Source organism: Hetaerina americana, unplaced genomic scaffold, assembly GCF_022747635.1.
Source record: "Hetaerina americana unplaced genomic scaffold, ioHetAmer1.1.p SCAF_31, whole genome shotgun sequence".
NCBI lineage: Eukaryota > Metazoa > Arthropoda > Insecta > Odonata > Calopterygidae > Hetaerina > Hetaerina americana.
The window spans coordinates 4,224,332-4,247,363 of NW_027286886.1; the positions used below are offsets into that span (position 1 = coordinate 4,224,332).

Consider the following 23,032-nt stretch of genomic DNA (forward strand, 5'->3'; position numbering starts at 1 on the left):
TTAGAGGATCTTCTTTGAAATGTATCTGTTTTCATTTAATACCTTTCTTTATTGGTCCTAAATATTTAGTGCCAGCATAAGCATATAGTAAGCACGACTCAAATAAATGGGAATGAGGAATACATGCACTATCCATTATTTGATTTTGAGGACCAATATAATTAAATTGAGCCTAATTCTGGCGCATGTGCTACTGATGCGCGTCCCCCACAAAAATTTTGATGCAAATTTGAAATTGAAGTACGTTATCAATCCAAAATTGTTCGTTCCACTCCATGTTAATCCAAGTGCATATACAACTGCGTTCCCTATTCACTGCTTCACAAATTTAGCTACCATGGATTTATTCAGCGTAAATCTCGTTGCTAAACCTCCAGCTCCAAGCCAGAATATTGAAATATGATGGATTAACTGTGAATTAATTGTAACCATCGAGGCTTGTTCTCCACATAAAATTGAGTCTTACTCAGAGGAGCAAAAATTCCCGTACAAATTGCATAATAATGACAAATGATAGCACTAGTCCACTAGATATTTATTTAAAACACGAATGATTTCGACATACTATATCATCTTCAGGTTCATGAATTATTGTGTGTGCATTCTTTGGAATTATTTTCTGCGGAACTTTCCCTACCACTTGATATGTCTCGGCGATACCCTCCACTTGTTTTATATTTAGTACTAAGCTCAGTGAGGTTGCATAGATAGCTTCATGGCAGGTATCTGTGGCCATTTTAATCATAAAGCAATAGATATGCAGAGAATCGAGGTGGAATTGAAAGAGCGCCGCAAGTGCACTGGCAAGACGGCGGCAGAGTTTTCAATGACTGAAGGAAAGTGATAATAGGGACGGCAATAAAAGCTTTCATAACCATATATGTAGCTTCTCATAGATGAAAAGAAATTTATCTGTGAGGCATATAGGCCATAACATAAAAACAACACTGGCTGTCGACATGCAAAAATATAGATTCCTTCCAAAAATGTATATCCTACATACAATACGGTCTCTTGGAGTTCATTTTTAATATTTGTGCCAGTAATAATGAAAAAAAACTGCTTTAATACTTTTCATTACCTGCATGGATTATCAATCCAAGGGTTTGCATGAGAGAGCTCCTCAAGCACTCGCTTAAATGCCAAACTTTTCATTCCGCCATAGTTCCTCGGGCTCACGTCTACCATTGCATGATTCTTACACCGTATTATCAACCCTTACCCGGTATTATTTCATCCTTATGATTTCTTCGATTGCGGTCTTCAGTCAAATTTCGTGCCTCAGAATGTGCCCAAGTAATATCCCTCTTCTTCTAGTCAAGTGTCTCCCTTGAGCTTCCCATTCCATCATCTCTTCGAATTTCACCATTTTTTATTATGTTCGTCCATTTGATTGATATCATTCTTCTGTATCAGCACATCTAAATTGATTCTAATCTTCTTTTTTCAGCTGCTCCCATCAAAGGTCCATTAATATAAACTCCATATATGCATAGTCACCACTTCTATTTGTCTATTCCAGCTCTGTTTGCCGTTATCAGAAGTTTATTCAGCGGGAAAGACTTCTTAACCACCCAAATCCCGCTCCAACTAAACTGACACTAAGCAAAACCTTTTCAGCAATGTAGTAACCCCTCCTAGCCTGCTAATCACCTAATTACCCAGTGCCGTTCGCATTACCCATTCCCCCACTCCTCTGCCAACTAACCGACGCCAAAAAATATTTTTTTCAACAATGTGTTAATTCCTTCTCCCAGTCTGCTAATTTATCAATATTACCAATCCTCCTCTTTCTACCTCAACCAATCCTTGCTTTCCTCCCTCCCTCCTCTACCCCTCCGTCCAGAAATATATATGCTGTGTTTGATCTGTATTTTTACCTGATGATGCTATGCCACACCGAAACCTAGGTCGTAAATAAAAATTTTTTCTATGCGGAAAAGCCAAGTGTTTTAATTTTAAGTTCAGTTTGTAATTCCCTAATCTAATGAGGAGATTATATGACTCGCTAAATCAGTTGACTATAGCCTTATTTTTATTCTTGTTTTCATCCTGATTTTGCGCTTTTTTACTTCCCCATAGGCTGGTACCCTTGATATTATTTGAAACGGTGTCAAAATAAATGAAAATATTTCATGCAGACATTATTGATGAGGGACTTTCCCAGCCAGTGGATGTCTCATTTTGTGATTTATTATCACTTAAGGTAGCCTAGTGATAAAGGTAGGTATTTTGTGTTACTACTGTCTTGGCAATATTTCAATCCTAAGCACTACTTTGCAAGATATTAAATACCAGAAAACCAAGAATTAAAATAAACTATTCTTAAAATTCACGTACTAATTTGCGGACGGTATAACAAATTGGTAGAGGAGAAATGGGACCTTGTAAAGATACTAGCCAGGATGAAGAAGGGAATGAGAAAGTAAAATCTCAAGATTAACAAGTTCATAACTAAATTACTAGTCATTAGATGAAGTAGGGAAGAAAACTTCCTTTTGAAAGTTAGAATATGGAACCACATATTTGAACTATTGGAAGAGCTTTGCTATTTTTGCAGCAGGATCCCAAGCTATGAACGAAGCAAGAGAGACATGATGTTTGCTGGTATGGAGTGGCCTTCAACAGGAGAGCCAGTGATAAAGACCTCTTATTCCATAGCGCCAACCCATGCACACAGCCACACAATTTAACCTATCAGTTACATGCACGCCAACCTGAAAAACATTAAATACCATAGAACCAAGAATTAAAATAAAATATTCTTAAACTACAAATATCTAACCCGCTCCCATGAGAATCACCGTAATAGTAGGGAAGTCATTTATCCAACCTCAGTCCGGGTCTAACATTTTTTGGCCTTGGTTATCTTACGGGAACCGGTGGGCCTATATGCCTAGTCACTAGTCCCGAAAGGTAAATAATACGCAGAGCAGTAACGGTGAAGAAGGCTCTCTATCAGAAAAAGCAACTACTAACGACAAACAGATTCAAGGAAACTGCGGAGGATACAGTGTCAGTGGTTTTTGACCGAGCCACCCGCTAATCCGCTAATTGAAATTGTTGAATTGTAACGACAGTTAATACTAGCATACACGCGCATAAGTAGTGCAGAGTTTTGTATAGTCAACTTTTCTAAGGATTTGAGACATGGACGATAGAGACATGAGAGAAGAAAGAATGTGATGCTACCGAAGATTGCTGAAAATATAATGGATAGGCGGAGTAATAAATGAAGACGTACTTCGAAAAGTGGTTGAAGAGAGAAGCCTAATGAGGACACTTACAAGAAGAAGACAGTAAATTGGTCATACCCTGAGGTACGACAATCGGCTGAAGATCATAGTTGAAGGAGAAATGGGGGGAAGAATGACCAAAGGAAAGTAGAGGATGAAATACAAAAAACAGGAAATGGTAACGGCCGTTACAAGGAGTTATTAGTGAATTAACCGGCAGGCAGGGATAAGAAAAGTCTGAAGACCTGCTATAAACCAATCCCTAGATTGATGACCCATGATTATGACCTCCTACCTCACCCCTTCCGTGTAATGTGCTTAATTTTTTTCCTCCCGTCTTGACCACTCGTTCTCCACATTTTCACCACCTTAAACTTTCCATTACCTTTGAATATATTCTGCCCTCACTTGTCTTGTCTTCTTTTAATTTCTCCCGCCAACCTCCCCTCTTACTCATCCATAAATAGAACTTCTTCGTTCGTCAAAAGCCATAAAAATTATACCGATTTGAGCATTTGTACACATTCACTATAGAACGGAGACAATTCTTCATTTGTGTAATGACTTTTATCGAGTTCCATAAATGCGTAAACAAAATAACGGCTTCTATTAAAAATTTCCACATTCAAGCGATAAATCAAAATTGATTTCACGAATCAAATCACAGTATACGATTAATTTTATCGACATATTTCGGAAATATATCGATTAATCACAAATATCGATATCCCATTGCCATCCCCAAATACTTGAAGAGCCCATTCTTTGACACACTATCAGCAGAGCTTCGTCGTGAAATTGAAATATCGTCCACTCGACACCCTGGTGGGAACATTAGATTGGGCGCGAAAAATGCTACAACACTTGTACCCTCCCTTTCCCCTCGATTCCACGCTGCCTTCAGCTAGAGTTCTCGCCAATACTGCTAAGCTTCCTGTAGCTGAAAATAAATTTATTTATTTCATTTACTCCCTAAGCTTTAAACGTAGTCTAATATGCAACTTTCATGCAAAATGTAAGGAATTCATTAGTGTTTATTTTATACAGAAGAAATGGTAAGAGGAATTATTTAAGCCTTACTGATAATAACGTTAGCTAGCTTTCGTTTACGATCACGGGAGTAATACAAGACGAAATTGAGCATGCGTAAGAAAATTTTCTCATTTTCACCAAAGATACCCTGAACCAATGAAAGGTTCCTTCTTCCAATCTCCTGTTGATTTCAAGCAGCGTTCTCTATTCCCTGAGAACCACTCAAGAGCCTTCAGAATATAGCTCCTCTCCGAACTCATTTTACAGCTGTGTTTTGTCGCTCGGATCTTGTTTGTTCTGAGCTCTAAATTCTAATCCTTTTAATGTTCATAGTGGACGAGACCCACAAAATCAATAAAATATTTTCTATTCTATTATATACCAATTTCCGTTTATCCGAGAACCTGAGGAGACTTTATCAAATTGAAACAAGAGCTTGTGCATTCAACTTCGCAGATCTGGTCGAGTCTCGCTCAAACCCCAATGGTTTAAGAGGCAGCCGGTAATGTTTCTTTTGAACCAAAACCGTCAGTCTTTCATAGGTCTTGTTTTAGTAACCCTGATAAACTTACAGAAAACATCATTGTTACTAGATTCAGAGCGAACACGGTGTATCTATGGAGATGGTTTGTTTTTGTTGTTAGGAGAAGTGACCAACGGCAGAGTCCATTCAAGCCATTGACGATGTGTGGGAAAGTAAGGATCAGGCAGAGAGCGGAGGAGGAAGGGAAACACAGCGTCGGGTCAACAAACATACCGCTAGATACACAATAAACTAGGCATCATAATTATAAATGAACACACTCACCAATTCTAGGGAACAGAAGTTCCGAAGTTGGGTTAGTTTCGCCTCTCGGACCTCCGTATCCGTAGCGATGTCCACCAGAGAAACCTGTAACATTAAGGGAAGAAGATTTCAATTAGCTGAATGCAAATTTTTAGGTGCATGAATTATGGCATAAAAAGTAATTTTTAGTAAAGAACTAAGTTCTTCGATGGACTACGTAGAAGTTTCTCACTCACTTGTTACAGTTCTAAAATTAACCACTTTTTGGAAGTTTGAAACGTTTTCCACTAATTGGATTCGCTCTCTCTCTCTCTCTCTCGGAACACTTCCACTGGCGGAAGGTAATGATAAAAAGGTAAAATAAGATAAAATTTTTATGGATAAATAATAAAATTTTATTCAGCACAGAAATACAGAAATCACCTGGATATTTAAAGTGCACCTGGAAGCATGTTTCTGTGGTCGATATAGGCTTGCCTCACTGCGTGGAACGTTTGCCGAAGTATGTGCACCAATCTATCGATGGCATATGACGCGGTACATATAGTATTTGGATACTTTAAATTTCGAAGATTAAAAAAAATCATGTTTTAATTTTAGATCAAGATTCATATAAATTTGACTTTTCCCAAGATTTAAAACACCAGAATAACATAATTTCACATTAAATATATTAATTAGCAGATAACAGCTCAAATATATAACATCTTCATTAATATACGAGATACTCATATACTCGTATATGAAGGAGAATCGATGTGTGACAACATTTATTTTTATACCGATAAAATTCACTGAATTTAACCAAAAAACAAAACATTGGGTTTGAAACTTTAATAAAAATTGCTAAGCAACTGACCGCCTCAAATGAGGGTGCTTCATGAGTGGAAGGTTCCCCGAATGATTTCCAAGAATGCCAATTTCGAATGGGTACCCTTTTAAAAATCTACCGTAGGGTAGATTTTTAAAATATCAATATCAAATCAAATATGCAGAGAAGATTTTATCTTCAATGACTTATTTCAGTATATTCAACTGGTCACATTCAATGGCATCTTTGAAGGACCTATATGAGGCACGAAGAGCGGATTAGGAAATCAACGCAAAACTACTTTTCCCAAAGAAGAAAAAAGTATCATATGCATTCTGAGTTCCACTACGGCCATTAGCATGACATGTAAACAAATCACAGAATTGGTGAACTATTGATGAAGCCCGCATTGAAATTACTCATGTAGTTAGGTGCATGTCTTAACCGGGTGAGGCTTTTAGCATATGATTCCGAGGGGAAAATTATGTTCTGCAGATGGGATAGTCGAAAATCCCCTCATCTGAATTTAGGAGTTGGATGGGGAACGACTGAGAGTTTTTTCTGAGAGCTTAATACAGGAGTTCCTCTGTAACTCATGCCCGAGCATAATCCTTTCCTCTCCCCGGCGCCAGAATCATCTAAGGAGACGAAAGAATTATATTTCCCAAGTCATAATCGTAAAGATGTCGAGCCTGCACCCCTCAAGTCCGCCTGCGGAGTTTGAAACCAAGGATTTATTCCACAGCGTTGCCACGCGTGTTGCGAATGGCGAATAGAACAGATAAAACGCGATTCCGTTCCACAGTCCACAGCGGAGTAATATACAGAGGGGAGTGTAACCGATGTTTTCATGAAGTGTACATTGCAGAAAAATTCAAAATGGATAAAATTTCGTGGTTTTCAAACTACGCAAATTGGGCTCGTGAAAAATGTATAATTGCTTCGCAAGCGATAATCACTAAGTTCAAGTAGAGCGTACGCTTCCATTTTTTGTATTTGGTTAAGAAATACGTGTTCAAAGCGCTAACTAACTAAAATTCATCCCCTTACTGGCATTAATGTTGAAATTGGAATGCTATTTGAGAAATTATTTCAATAGCATGTTTTAACTTTTGACGCTTCTTATTTGAAGTTAGGAAATTGCATTTACATACTGATAACAATGAAACTTTTCCGAGTGACTAGTGCTTCGTTGTATTTCATAACTAAAGCATCTTCTCGTCGCTACGTTGAGAGTGGAATCGCAAGGTCTCTAATTTAGCCAAGTGACGAACTACAGACAATGATAACTCTGGCAAAAGAAATCGACCCCTAATGAAGTACACTAAACGGTCAGTGAAGCCGTGCCATGCCCTTAGGATCCAAGACATGTAATGCAAATCTAAACAAATTGAACGGATGTTGAGGCATAGCGTTGAATGGGTACATGGGTAGGAGGGTACATGGCATAGCGTTGAATGCAATTGCAATAAAAAAATTTGCATCGAATATTTTTCAGGCATTCGTAACCCATTGTTTCATCAACTTCCATGAATTCTGTGGTACTGAAGTCATACGTGATTACGCCTGCGTGGAATTTGGCACTCCAGTGCTAGATATCACTTCCGACGCACGATCTATGCGTACGAAGAATGGGTAGATGTCACAAATTCCAATCGTCAAAAAACCTCCGAAACAGGGTCGCAAGGACCACCCTTCTCCACTCCAACGACATTTAGAAACTGGATCTCCTTGGATACGTTCCCTGAGATTTCAAGAATTCTATTCTTGATATATTTTGCCAAATTTACACGATGTATGTAAAAAGTGAAAAGGGTGGAATTTAATTCAACAAATGGTAATAAATTACTAAGTCGTATTACTAAATCTTTAGTTTACCATTTGACGTAACAGTGACATTTTAGCATGCGCTAACAGAAAACAGTCAGTGGACAGATAAGCGACGACATTTTTATTTTCCCTAAGTAACCCCTTTAGCCCAGAGTATTGATATCAGGAATTGATGGACACAAGCCGGGATTTTAGGACCTAGAAAAAAATAAGCAAAGTAAGGCATTTTAGGTTCCAAAAAACCCTATACATGGTTTTCTTATGGTAAAAAGAACGTAAAAATATCCTTAACCTACGAAAGGAGAAATTTTTGTTTCATCAAAATAGATTTTGTTAGCTCTACTATTTCAGCCATAATTCCATGCAAAGAATATTCTTTAGAAGTAAATGGGTAAGTTTGTGAGGGCATTGAGCAAATAAATGCTTAAGGTAAAAATGTATTTACGAAAAGGGAGTCGTTGACAATAACCTCAAGAAAAGACGCGAAGAAGAGATTAAAGTAAGATTTTTTTTACATGGAACGCAGTTTTCCAAAACGCAAAAATTGGTCGTTGGGGAAAAAGGAGGAGACTCCTGGGGTGTGCGTGTGGAAAACATAGAGAAAAGAAATGGATGGATAATAAAACAAGCGAAGAAGTGATACGCATGGTAGGTGAAAATATAATGTTGTTAGGAGCAATTCGAGGAAGGAAGGAAAAATTGATGGGAATTGGCCGACTGTTATAGCCTTCTACACATATCATTAGGGGTGGCTGGGTTAATCTGGAGTGGGTGTGGTTTTGAGTGGAAGCACGGCGGAGGAGACTAATTCGGAGTCGGGAGCAGGAGGCCAATTTTTGACGAAGAAATAGAAAGCGGCTATTTGAAGCTGCTCGGGAAAGTTTGAAGAAATTATGACCACGGTCCGCACAGGATTTTATCCGACACAGATTAAATCCCATCCCACGAAGCCACACTTACATCTGCGTCGTACCCCGCAAGCCACCACGGAGGCGTATGGCAGGGGGTGAGAGCAGAACATCATTTTATCATTAAAATGCACACCAATCAGATACGTACGTGATAGAGGTTTTGGAATACCATTCGTTTCTTTGAGCCATATTTGCATAGGGTCACCTAGTCGCGAGAAAGAGCGTACTTGGTTTCTTTTGCGATCGGGAGCTGTGAGATAGAAAGAAGAGTAAGTATCTGTAAATCTCCGTGTCAGAGTCTAATTCTCTTATTTTATCCAAGTGCTCTCACCTACCGATGTAATTTGTGCCTCAAATGATTCCCTCGGTGTCAAAAGAAAGCTCAAATACTTTCTAAATGCATTACGAGTAGTCTCGCTTTTTCCATTCGATTTTGATACATTTAGCTGATCTTAAGATTTAGTAACACGACTGTGGCACTAATTTCTTTTCTTAACAATTCTGTTCGAATTAAGATGATCTTAGATTTTATTTAATCTTCTCCTTGGGTTCCACAAACTTGGCGCATAAGTATGTCGCCTAATTGACGCTATAATGTGGCGTTATTGGCACAGAGTACCATTGCTACGTTACTTTCTTATCACAGTTACACAAAATCCGTCGAATCAGTTTTTAAGGCGGTCAATTACGCGCATAGAATTAAAATCACGTACATATCTTGAGACATATTCTAATGTGTACGGTTCAAGATGGGTTAGAGGTAAAACTGACACGGGTGGGTGAATTAAGGCGACAAAGAATTTCAACTTAGTCCTCGGGTCACGATCAAAGAAGACACTTTGCTTTTCCAGATAGAAATTTTTTTATGACGCCCTAGTTTTTGTTACAGCGTAACATCTTCAGGTTCAACCTGAAGATGTTACGCTGTAGCGAGAGCTAGGTCATAATAAAAAAAATTGTACGTGGAAAAACAGCGTCTTCTTCCATCATGAAGAATTTCCACCATGTTACGCCTGACACTGTCATTTATTTAGTACTGGGGTTTAAAATTTTCCTTCTTTTAGAAAAAAACAGTGTGGGTAAAATTATGGCAACATAGGGAGTACATTTAAGCTTAGGATTTTGGGCGATACCTTATGTTGGCGTAAAACTCAACTGATTTGCACTTTTCTGTAAGTTAAACTCTCGCATTTAATCTTCGTGTCTCCAATGCCTCTCAACCAGGTCATCGCAGTAATAATGTGACTATTTCCGTTCTTTTCTAAAGATTCTTCTCGAAATGTGCAGATTTTCTTTACGTCATATTTAATGCCGTAGTCATGTTCTTCTGAGAAGGGTCCAAAACACTCGATGCGCATTCAAAGAGAGAGGTCTCACCAATAAGAAATACGAGTCACAACTCTCCTTAAAAGTTGTTCACTTGAATATTTCCCTAATATTCGTTTGATGAGCCATAGTTTCCCTTGAGCTTCTTTGATCCTTAGAACTTGCTTTCCCCGCGAGATGTTTCCCCCTAGCTGATGCTAGCGCTCAAAAACCGGGACTAATTCTATCAATAATTTCACTTTGTTTTCACTCGGGAAAGAAAATTCAATTCATTACTTTGTGATTAATTTCACATGGTCGCAGTTCGCAAATTACTTTATTATGTGGTCCTTGGTCAAACAATTGGTTGAAAGCGAAACGATCCTAGTGAGATTTTGTGGGGTCCATGAAATGTGAGGCGGAAATCCGTACACTTCTAAAACGTATCTGCATCGAAAGGAAAACATCTTTCCATTTCATTAACGAGTCCTCACATTCTCTTCTCCTATTCACGCCTCCCATAATGCGAAATTTTTCCCCATCTTCTCCCTTCCATCCCGCAGCCCTCATCGGGTTATTTTTACTCCAAGTATACCCTCTATCCATTTGTTGTTTTGATTCGAATCGCCCCTGCAACTTTCAATCTGCTCTATCATACTTTATCTGGCACATATTCGTTTTTCTTTCGCGGAGGAGTGCTAGAATTGGAAGAAGAAGGAAGTACGCTACGGAGAGAAATAAGTGGAAAGCAGAATACGTAGGTATATGATGTAGAGATATGGTGATGTAAAATGATGCTAAAAACGGCGATGAATGGGAAAAACTAATGAGTATATTGCAGAAAATAGGAATAAATTGGAGGGACAGGAGGCTAATCCGCAACCTGTACGTGACTCAGACTGCTCAGGTGCAAGTGGGGAACGGAGAGTACGAATGGGCAGGGTTAGGAAGAGGTGTAAGGCAAGGTGGCCCATTATCGCCGTTGCTGTTCGATTTATATGTGGAGGAAATGATTAAAGAGGCATGGGAAGAACTTGAGGTAGGAATGAAATTTGGAGGGGAATTCGTAAAATCAGTTAGGTTTGCTGATGACCAAGCTCTAATTTGTCAGTCAGCCAAGGGGTTGCAAGCATTGATGAGTGAATTGGAAATTAAGTGCAATAGATATGGGATGAACATCAATGTTAATTGAACAAAGGTTATGCGATTTTCTAGAAAGAAAAAGGCTAAGCAAAACATTAAAATAGGAGGGCAAAAACAAGAGCAGGTAGAACAGTTTACGAATCTCGGAAGTGCTTTGGACCAACACGGTCAAAGTAGTAGAGATGTAAGGAGAAGAACTGCGCTAGGCAAAGAGGCTTTCACAAGGAGAAGGGAGTTGATGACAGGGACGTTGAGTAAGGATATTAAGAAAAGACTCGTAAAAACTTTTATATAGAACGTAGCTATGTACGGCGCGGAAACGTGGTCACTGAAGCAGGAGGATAGAAGTGGATTGGAGGCTTTTGAAATGTGGGTGCGGAGAAGAACTGAGAAAATGAAATGGACGGAAAGGAAAACAAATGAGGAAGTACTAGTTATGGTGGGTGAGGAGAGGGGTTTGTTGGGAGAAATCCTGAGGAGGCAAGAAAAATGGATGAAGGGCGTATTGATCGGCAGTGGTATGTTGAAGACTGTAATAGAGGGGAGACTGTTAGGCAAACGAGGAAAGGGCAGGAACAGGATAGGGATGTTGGACGGGATGAAGGGGGGAAGGAAGTACACAGAGATGAAGAAGGACTTTACGTGGAGTATGTTGCTGGATTGTGTTTTGTTAGGAGTCACAAAATATTTATTTGGTAGTTGTGTCCATCCAAAATCTACCTTAACCGGTAGGTTACCTTAATATATATATATATATATATATATATATATATATAGTAATATATATATATATAGTATACCAACAAAACCCTTCTCAATCCGTCCCTTCCCCGCCGGTCGACCAAACAATAGATACTGCCGAACACGTGCTGAACCTTTCTAGCACCACGCTGAACGAGCACCAAACCTCACTTCTGGGAAAAGGCCTCTCATTCTCCCCCACCCCCAAGGTTAATCACGTGAACATCCTCGCAGACGTCATAAATTTCGCCAGAAATCTTAGATGGCGACATTTCTGGGCCATGCAACCCGCCACTCTTCAATCCCCCGCACACACACACAGCGCCCTCACCAAGTTCCGGCCGCCTTCCCACCTTGAACCTCCACCGCTCCCTCCCAATCACCCGGTCGAAATCTTCATCAATCTTCTCCTGTCCAAAATATCTAGTCCTTCTTTCCTTAAATCTCTAAACCCCAACACTAATCTCTCCCCGGCCGAATTAACTGAGTTAAAAAAACTCACACACAACCCCAACCTAGTCATCACTTCTGCCGATAAGGGTTCGACAGTTGTAATCCTAAACACGGCAGACTACCTTCAAGAATGCAACAGACTACTCTCCGACACTTCATCCTATCAAAATATTCCCGCTGACCCTAACCCCGCATTCCAAAAAGAAATTATCGCTTTCCTCCGAGACAACGGCCCTAAGGAGAATCTTTCCCCCAGTGACATCTCCCTCCTTTCCCCTTCCCAACCTCACACCCCTCACTTCTACATCCTTCCTAAGATCCACAAACCCAACAACCCAGGCCGCCCTATAGTCTCCTCTCGTAGCTCTCCTACCGAAAGAATTTCCGCCTTCGTGGACTACTATCTCCAACCTTTAGTTCACTCCCTACCCTCGTTTATAAAAGACACCTACCACTTCCTCAGATTGCTTCACTCAACTTCCCTCCCTCCTGATACCCATATTACTATGGCTACTATCGATGTCACCTCCCTATACACTTCCATTCCTCACCAAGAAGGCCTTTCTTCCCTACGTTACTTCCTCTCCAAACGCCCTACCCCTCAAATCCCCAGTACCGATTTTCTCATTGACCTTTCCGATTTCATTCTCACCCGCAACTCCTTTTCTTTTAACAATAACCATTACCTCCAGATAAAGGGCTGTGCCATGGGTAGCAGATTCAGCCCTTCATATGCAAACCTCCACCTTGGTGTCCTAGAAGAGAATTTCCTTTCAAACTATCCTCTGCAACCCCTCCTGTGGCTCCGATACATTGACGACATCTTTCTACTATGGCCACACAGCATAGATTCCCTCAATTCCTTCATCTCCCAACTCAACGATTCCTCATCCCTGTCTTTCACCTCGACCATTTCATCCTCTCAGATTACCTTCCTCGATGTTAATATTACCCTCAGCAATAACAAATTCCTTACCTCTGTTCACACCAAACCCACTAATAAGCAGCAATACCTTCATTACAGCAGTTGTCACCCCTCCCATACCAAGCGCTCCCTCCCTTACTCCCTCTCTATCCGCGGTCACCGCATTTGCAACCATCCCGAATCCCTTAAGAAATACCTCAACAACCTTCACCACTCCCTCCTCCAACGAGGATACCCTGATTCCCTCCTCCATAAAAAAATACTTAAACATTCCTACACCCCCAAGCCTGCCTCAACCACAGACTCCCAGCCTCTCTCAATCTGTACTACCTACTTCCCAGGCATTCAGTCTCTCAAATTCATCCTCAAAGACCTATTCCCCATCCTCAAAAATCACAACACTTCCTCCAACCTTCTTCCCAAATGCCCCTCTGTCACTTTCAAACGTCCCGCCAACCTAGCAAATATCCTCAAATCCACCAGGCCGCTCTCAAAATCCCCTCACACCCCCAGAGCCATACCCACTCCATGTCATCGAGCAAGATGCAAAACCTGCCCTATTTTCACCACTCCACCCCACTCCATCCCACCATTTAACTCTCTCCCGCCCTTCCCCTATTCCTCTTGCACTTCCAAGAATGTAGTTTATCTTCTTACCTGTAAACTCTGCCCGTCATTTTACATAGGCCAATGTTCCACACCACTTAACATTAGGATTAATAACCACCGCGCCTCGTGCAATCCCTCCTCCCCGTCCGCGGGTCTCCCCATCCCTAAACATGCTTCCCATCATAATACCCCTTTCAACCTGTGCTACAATGTTTCCGTCCTGGCCTCCCTTCCCACATCCGATAACCCTATACAATTAAAAACACTTGAAATGGCATTCATTTACATCTGTATGGCCTATCAGCATCCGGGCCTCAATGTCGTTCACTGATGGGAGTGGCCTAAAATTGTTACTTTGTGGAAGCCCACCCTCACCCCTCCTTCGCCTCCCGTTCTCCCCTTCTCCTGGCCCCCTTCCCTTTCTCTCGCACCCCTCACCTCAACAACTCCAGCAGTCATTACTTCTATATCTTCAGAGGAAGACGGATTGTTTCCGTCGAAATATCAAGAAATAACGTGTGAGTGTTCTTCTTTTTTTGTGTTTCTATATTGTGTGTTACTGTGTATTGTACTATATATATATATATATATATATATATATATATATATCCCTCTTTATGCACATCGTTACTCATCTAAGTGTTTGGGGCATACATTTGGATCTTCATCCGGATGAACCGGACGACGTTTATCTCCTCGAGCACGCAGCGGCTTCATCAAGCGCTGAATGAGAGCGCATGGCAATGCCGCCGACGGATGGGAGGACGTGTTGTTGTGCTGTGCGTCAACAGACACGTTATTAGCGTTGGCGCCGGAGTGGTCTTCGTATCAAACACTGAAATGCCATCCGCTGAGTGAAAAGAATCATGAGAAAACTATCATAAAACACAAACATTTGTGAATCATCGTCGGTATGGAAGTCTCAACCTATAAATAAAAATCTTTAGAGTGAGACAGTAAGAATGAGAGCAAGGTAGGTTAGAAGCAGGTGCTCGAGAGTAGGACCACGAAATATCCAGAATGATTTGGCCATTTAGTATCACGTTGCGAAGTAACGCATTAAAATTAAAATGCAATTTAAAGTAGATAGTGCTACATTCTCTTTTCTAAATCGACTTTCGACACGAGAAAAATTCTATAGTAAATAGAATTAAAAAAGCAAGTCAGTCTAATTCCGTTTGGTAAATACTTTTCAGAGATATATTTATCTGTTCAACCCATATGGAACCGTAAATCGAAATGCCGTAAACATTTCGTCAAATAGTACGGCCCTAAGGGGAACACGATATTAGGATATTGTTAATGTAATGCGCAACGCATCGCCATTTTAAGAAGATCGCTTTGCGTCGCTTGGCCTCCTCAAACGAGAGCAGAGACCGCCTAAACCCAGCAGGCACCGAACCAACTCCTACTCCGAGGGCCTGCCAGATCACCACCGCGAACTCTGCGAGCGTCTAGGGTTCCGCTGTGAGCACCAGCGCACCCACTCACTCAATCAGCAGCCGGCGCGCCGTCCGCCCCCGGAGACTTCAACTTCAAACGAGGAGCAACAGGGACTTGATTGGAGCAGTGTGTTTTGATAATTGAGGGGGCGCTGAGGGAGGGAACGGGCCAACCGGCGGCCGCGGGGGAGGGGAGAGACGGAGAAGCGGCTAATTCCACTTCCTCAATCGCCAAGACTCTTCCCCCCGCACTCTTACGGCGCCTGAGGGCTCGGGAAGCCGCCGAGTGTCCGCGACGCTCCAGGGGACGCAGTGAAGCTTCTCCCGCACTACCCACTGAAGGTTTTATATGATCTCGTAAAACACAATCGCTGGTTGACGTGGGTGTTTAATTAACCGTGGATGTTATCGACAGGTCCGATTTTATTAACAATTCAGAAGACGTTCCCATGCTAACCGTATTCACTACAAAGTCTTGAGTTAATGAGGACCTGACTGGTCCGTTTGGGCTTGATTGGCGATGATGAAACTGATTTTTGACTTCAGCCCCAGATTAAAACCAGCCTCAGGTTTTACGAGACATTAAAATATCGGAAATAAAAGTTCTTGATTTTTGAAGGGATATTTTTCTCAAAATTGCCACTCAAACTAGAGACGAGTTGGTTATGAGGCAATGCGGACAGGAAGCACCGGTAATCAGACTTCGGCAGTGACGCGTGATCGTCAATAAGGTCATTTTAATTATTGAAAACGCTCATCACTATATCGACAACTATACATAGCCTGTTCACTGTACGGTGCAGCCATCTATGTCCTGTATTTATAAAGAGTACCCACGTACTTGAAGCTCAACAACAGAAAAAAGTGAACGCTAAACTTGGCACGTTAGAAGTTAATACGTCGGACGAAAGGACCTTAAGACTAATTCAACCAACGCGACACAAAAGGAGAGAGTAAGAGAAAATGTCAACTTCAAGTAGGCACTTGTACCTTATTCAGAGAAACTGCTCGTAAACTTCTAAAATGAGTCATTTATTTTTTTCAGAACCGGATAAACTTTGGCATTTTTTTCATCCCCAGGGTAAAAATATTTTTATCATATTAATTTGAGAGCTAGCTTAAGATTTTTTCTATTTTAACTTGATTGGGCTTTATTTCTTTTAAAATTTAATTCATTAAATAATATACTATATTTAAAAGCTTAACAAAGTTTTGTTTTACAGTTACATTCTCCAAGTCTTCAGGCAATAGACGAGTAATAAAGAAGTGTTAGCTGCGCTGATTATTGCTGAGATGATGGATATGAGTGTCAGACCTTCAAACAAGACGTGCGAGAGAAGGGAAAATGGCTCGAAAGGAAGATGAAGACCGAAAAAACCATGGGTTAGTGCTGAAGACTATTGAGCAAAGAAATATGATAAATTTCGGGATGCAGCAGGTATTAAACAATTATGAATGTGAGGTAATGCGAAATGAGTAGACAAGGATAGCTCAGTATAGAAGAAAGAAGTACTGAGGAGTAAGTTTCATGATATAACTTAAGATCAAGCTCAATGCTATCGGGCTCAAACCTTGTGAACATTCACCTTGAGGTTAGACGAACTTAGTTCACAAAAATATTCTTCGCGTCTTATTCCTTAAGATCAAGCTATTTATAATTGGCTTCACCCACCATGAAATAGAGGTGCGATAGGTATATAAAAGTAAAATCGGTAAAAATAACTGAAACTAGTAGTTTTCAAAAGGGATATTGGATACAAGAATAATTATAGTAGGGTGAGAAGGGGTGCACCAATAAAATTGAAAGAAGTTAACGACTACGTATTTGAATTCTAACTTCGACGTACTTTGTAACCTAGAACTTCGCCCCCATGATAGCGAGGTAGATATGTCTACCATGCAAGTCGAGCGGCAAGGAAATTGGGGAGCTAATGAGTTTAATTCGGGCTTCGAAGGGATAAGTCTAACCGCAGGCTACGCTGACAAGAAAGATCAGAGTGCCAATTAAGATACGAGGAGCATATCGGAACAGAAATACTCGAACCTATATGCTCGAAGGAAATAAGTTGAAACAGACACCCAAGGTCCAAAATAGTAGCCCACATTAACATTATCAAATAAAAAAATAAACAATATTGGTCTAATAAAGAATAGCCAAAAAATGTTATGCCAAAATCATAATTATCTCTAAAGCCTTAATGAAACTTATTTACTCGATGAATGCTTAATACAACTGCGTACACATAGGAAACAAGTAGCGCGGTTTACATTTCTCCGGAGAGTATTTCATTAATGTAAATAAATCTGCAAATATAACCTTTAAGAACTGTAATCATATTTACCTTTTCGACTACGATGTGTATTGAACTGTTTGTTCTGAATATGTTACCTCGGAAATGTTATTTTCTGAACGAATTAGCTGTTGGCATTGATCAATTGGATGACTACATGGAAAGACAGAAGTAATTGTAATAATAGTAGTCATTAGGGAGAGGCGATCGACAGATGAACTCATTTGCACCATTAGCCTACTCTTAGCGATAGACACCAAGGGGTTCTAAAATTTAGCATTTGTATAACTAAAAAAGCAATACTAAGCATTTCATGGCTACCAAAATTGCCCGATGGGATAAAGGATTGATTGGGCTATTATACGAGGTCATCCGGAAAGTAGTACCCGTTCGTGCCGCATGAAGTGCTGACGACGCGAGTAGCCGCTGGACGAGGTCAGATAGCTTCAGTGGCTTGTCTGCCTTCTCTGAGCCAAGTTGCGTGACGCTAGCATTGCCTGTGTTGTTTCTGTGATTGTTTACAATGTTTAAAAAAATTGAGAACGCCGCCAGTTGTGAAGTGAGGGCAGTGATTAAATTCCTCAATGCAAGAAACGTTCGCCCATGTGATATTCATCGCCAATTAAAGGAGGTGTATGGAGACAATGTAATGGACGAGTCGTCTGTTCGGCGGTGGTGTCGCAACTTCAACATGGGGAGGGGGAACACACACGACGATGAGCGTTCGGGGAGACCGTCTGTCATTACAGACCAACTGGTGAGCTCAGTTGACGAATTCGTGAGGAACGATCGGCGCGTCACAATTGATGACATCTGTGAGCATTTTCCCAATGTTTCTCGAACAATTGTTCATGAAATTGTTAAACACCATCTGCATTATGCAAAAATTTGTGCAAGATGGGTCCCTCGCGTATCTCAATGAGCTGGCGGCGAAGGACTATGCAGCAGGAATACAGAAACTTGTCACACGTTATGACAAATGCCTTAATTTGCTTGGAGATTATGTTGAGAAGTAGTTTAAAGTATCCTCTTTCAAATAAAATTTTTTATGTTTGTTAATATTTACTTTTGTGTCTTTATTTCACGAACGGGTACTACTTTCCGGATGACCCTCGTATTTGAAAATTGGTCGTGCACAGGGCATTGATTTATACAAAATATAGACAACATTTGAGTGTGGTAACCGATAGGCGTATCAGAAGAAAAATCTACCAGGAATTATAAATTTACTAATAGCTTTGAGAAATAGGCTCCTCATTCACTATAGCCAATCCATTTAGCTGAAAGTATCATGTTAACGAGCAGTCGCGAGGAGCATTTATTTACTACCTGAGCAAAAATTCTTCGCCCATCGAGAATATGCCCAATTTATCATAAAAATCATTACAACATAAACTTTATTAATTGCAAACATCCGTCAATATTTTTTTGGTCCATAAGGAAGTAATAGCACATGCTACGCTACAAAGTTCATCTATATCTACATAATACCCTGCAAGCCACCAGTAAGGTGTGTGGCAGGGCGTGCATCCACACCAGGCATGCACTGCATACGAACAGACAAAGACACGCAGTCTCAATACAGGAAAACAATTACACATGCAATGAACTAGTAAACACCTATCGGACTCGAGAAAAATTGAGTTAGAAGAGTTGATCCTCTCTGATTACAAATTCTCTCCTCTATGCTCGTGGAAATTTTTCATTAACTTTTTCCTGAATAGAATAAAATTTAAATAAAAGTCATCGCAGCTCAAATCGCCAACAAAAATCAAGAAAAGCAACATTACACCTCCCTGAGGTACCCCCAAGGTCACTCGTACGCTGTCGGAACTAGCGCCGCCAAGGACTACCCTCTTATCCCGCTCTGAAAGAAAGTCTTCAACCCTATTTATTGCGCCCTAGTTTATACCTGCGACCTTTAATTTATGAATTAGTTTGCCATGGGGAACCTTATCAAATGCCTTTTGAAAATCTAAAAAGATTGCATCCACTTGCCTACCACTTTCACCTGATAAAAGTAAGTCATGTGTGAATAATCCTAATTGAGTCTCGCCTGAGCGGGTTTTCCTGAATCCGTGTTGATTGTCACTTAAAAAGTTAATGCTATCTCATCATTGAACTGACAATAATGTGCTCCAAAAGTTTTCAACGCACAGAAGTGAGAGATATGGGTCTGTAATTAACCGGGTCCTCCCTGTCACCACTTTGAAAAATAGGCGTTATTTGCACGGTTTTCCAATTCTTAGGGACTTGGCACTCTGTGAGGCATTTAAAAAAATATAAACTAGAGATACGGGGCGATGTTAGGAGCTAAATGGAGCTAAAGGAGCTAAAATCACTCATCCGGTATAATTTTGGGACCCAGGGGTTTACTGGGTTTAACCTCTTCGAGCAATTTGACAATTCCTTGTTCATCCACTGTTATATTAACCATGGCTTAAGTATGTATTGTTTCTTGGAGATACGCGGTGGCAATATCGTTCGTGAAAACGCTTTGGAAGAATGCATTTAGAATGTTAGCTTTTCCCTCACTGTTAGCATGAATGATAGTGTTACAATCTTTCAACCAAGCCGCGGTTTGCTTATCCCCTTTTACTCCCTAACATATGACCAGAACGCTTTAGGGTCAGCGTCCAAATAATCGCATAGTACTTTACGTATATAGTCTTGTAAGGCGGTACGTAATTGTTTTCGTTTCAATTTTAGAGGATCTATACTTGTCCAATAACAGTCGATTCTCCGAGGATGATGTGTTCACGCCTGCTTTTTTTACCCTAGAGTGTAACATTCTCTGCTTTCGAAGTAATAGTATACACATACCTCAGGGAAGTGCCATTGGGCCATTGCCTCTCTCGACCCCTGCCAACGACCTGAACCGCGAAGTGAAAAGTAAGACTAGGGTCCTCGTGGATGGCACGGTGATCCATCGGGAGACATATGGGGATTAGGATCATTCAACCCTAGCACAGAATGCAGATTGCACCACTAAATGGTGGGGACTGTCATCAAACCTTAATAAACGCTCGGTGGCAAACTTCCCCAAAAGATCAACGGGACCCGCTCACAAACTAGCTGGAGTTGACCCAGAAGCAGTTGATACGGCAAAACACCCAGGTGCCTCAAGAGTTGGCGACTGTACTGTATGTTAGCCTTTTTCTCCTAGGATTCCTTTTTTGTGTCCTTAGTGTATTCAGTGAATTGGCTAATAATATTATAATATTCTTAAGGCGTGTAACGGATGTCCCATGAATGATACGAATGGTCCCCTTCCACTTGCCCTTTGCGTGAATCACGGGGTGTCATGTGCTCGTGGAAGGATTGGTTTAGCTGCGGTATGGCTGGTGACCTAACACCCTCTGCCAATGTCCTTGAGACGGCTAGCGGAGCAGTCTATAAAGTTACATATTGCACATTCGCGGGTTTTATAGTGACTTATTATTAAAGCCTTTGTCCAGCTGGGTCCGTTGGCAGTAGAACCATGTCCGGAGAAGGTTTCGTGGAGCGGATCCTTAAAATTCAACCCCATTAAGTACACCTTAAAATTTCCGGCACGGTCCACGAGGTTGTCCGTGTCCGAGGGAGAGCCTCAATTTCCAGAACCCTCGCCCACAACCTCGCCTCCCGTCCCTCAGCCACTACTCCCCTTCCATCCACCCACCCCGCACCCAACCCTCGACCCCCTTCCCCCCTAATTCCTTTATTCTCCGTCCAACACCTTCCGACATCCTTTCCGCCCGCTCCGCATTCCCCTTCCACGCCATCGGCTTCCATCAACCCTCCTCCCCTCTTCCCCCAACCTTCCCATCCCCCCTCTCTTCCACCCCTCTATATAATCCCTCATCCCGCGCAACCCCTTCTCTCCGCGGCCGCAATTTTCGCACCTGGCAGGATTTCAGAAATTCCTCCACAGAGGGCGCGCGACATGGATCCCTTTCCTGCGCAAGCGCCCTCTGCCCCCTCCACTCCCTCCCAACAGCTCCCCCTCCCCTCCCTACCTTCCCTCCCCTCCACAACACTCCCCACCGTCCCGCCCTGCTCGTCCCACCACGCCCCTCCGCCTACAAGACCACCAGTGGACTGACTCGTTTCGCGAGCTATTACTCCATTTGCGCTGTCCACTCATGACGTCACGCTGTTGCTGGTCGTTTTTGACCGTCCCCTCAATGCCAGAAATGACATAATGACGTTCTCCATTAATCTAGCATGCCTATAATAATCTCGCCGGAGCATGACGTGCCATACCTTCGATTCTTTCGTATCGGGTTTGACCGCTCGCAGGAAACAATGTATGCAAACAAATGCGGACAAAAACTCGTAGAAGACATTTTTTTACCACTACTCTGGTGACTACTTGATTTTATCGACAATTATTCTTTAGCCACCCTATAAATATAATTATTATTTTGCAAATTCCGGTTCCCCTATCACTGAGAAGCACATTTGACGTAATTCGGCGCCAAAATTATGCGGACCGCTGAAAATTATTGCTTGATGATGATAATTTAAATTAAATTTTAAAAAATTAGTGATAAACGCTAATTTAAAATGCAGAAAATCAAATTGTCGGCTTCTTCAACACAACTAATGTGCTTCGAAAATCGAATTATTTTCTCAATGGCAGCCAAAATGGTACCACAAACAGTCATACTTCGAATGAACTTCGCATACCACGAGAGATGAATTCTTCTTCAGTGACAATATTGGTGAGCATGGGGCCATCGTAATTGGCCTTAATTTTGAGCTGTGGGCCTCAAAGTGCAGTAAATCATGATGATCCCGATCATGATCCACAAAATCACCATTGCATCATATTAGTGGCCCAAATTGTCATGGTGAACTACCAGATCCACACGATGGTCCATTAAATGACAAAATTGGTGATTCTCAATGACACCTGCGAACAAGTCGTATGTAATTTGTTATCTATAGCTCCGCAGACTATGCCCAATTAGTTTCTCTTTCCTTTTTCCCTCCCATTGGTTTCTCCCTTCAACACCCTTTGTGATACTTCATTTGCTACTCGGCTAATCCATTACGCATCGGTATCATTCCAATAAAAACACCCTTAATCTCCCCCTCTCTGGGTTCTGCGTTTCTCAGTCGCGGGAAAATAAACCTCTGCGCTCCTTTTTACAACTGTCACTTGCCTGTAGTTGACCGCAGTTCCTTTTAGTGGTGAGCCTTCATCGCTTGAGCATATACGTTCATGATCACGCATGCGCTCTATGTACTATGATCACAATTTTCGTTTCGTTTATTCCATCACAGTTAATCCTTCCGTAGTAGCAATAAATACTAGTATTCTTGCATTTTAAGAAGTTCGTCCTTATCTTTTACAAAAGGACACTTCAGTAGCGCATAATTGACTAATATTTACATTTGCTTGGTTGAACATAGCTCCTCTTCTTTGGTTAATGATACGTAGTGATCGCCGTAACTTTGTGGAATTTCCACAGGCTTACATTAAAAGATTAAGTTTGTTATTTTCCACACAACAACTTCTTATCTAACAC

General features: G+C 41.2%; 1 protein-coding gene across 1 annotated transcript in view; it reads right to left on the reverse strand.

Moving 5' to 3' along the window:
* Reck (Reversion-inducing-cysteine-rich protein with kazal motifs) overlaps window positions 1–23,032 on the reverse strand; it is a 173,244-nt gene that overhangs the window by 38,517 nt on the left and 111,695 nt on the right. The window contains exon 3 of the mRNA XM_071589030.1: window positions 5,077–5,160. Within this exon, the coding sequence (XP_071445131.1) occupies window positions 5,077–5,160 (84 nt within the window). The remainder of the gene's footprint in view (window positions 1–5,076; window positions 5,161–23,032) is intronic.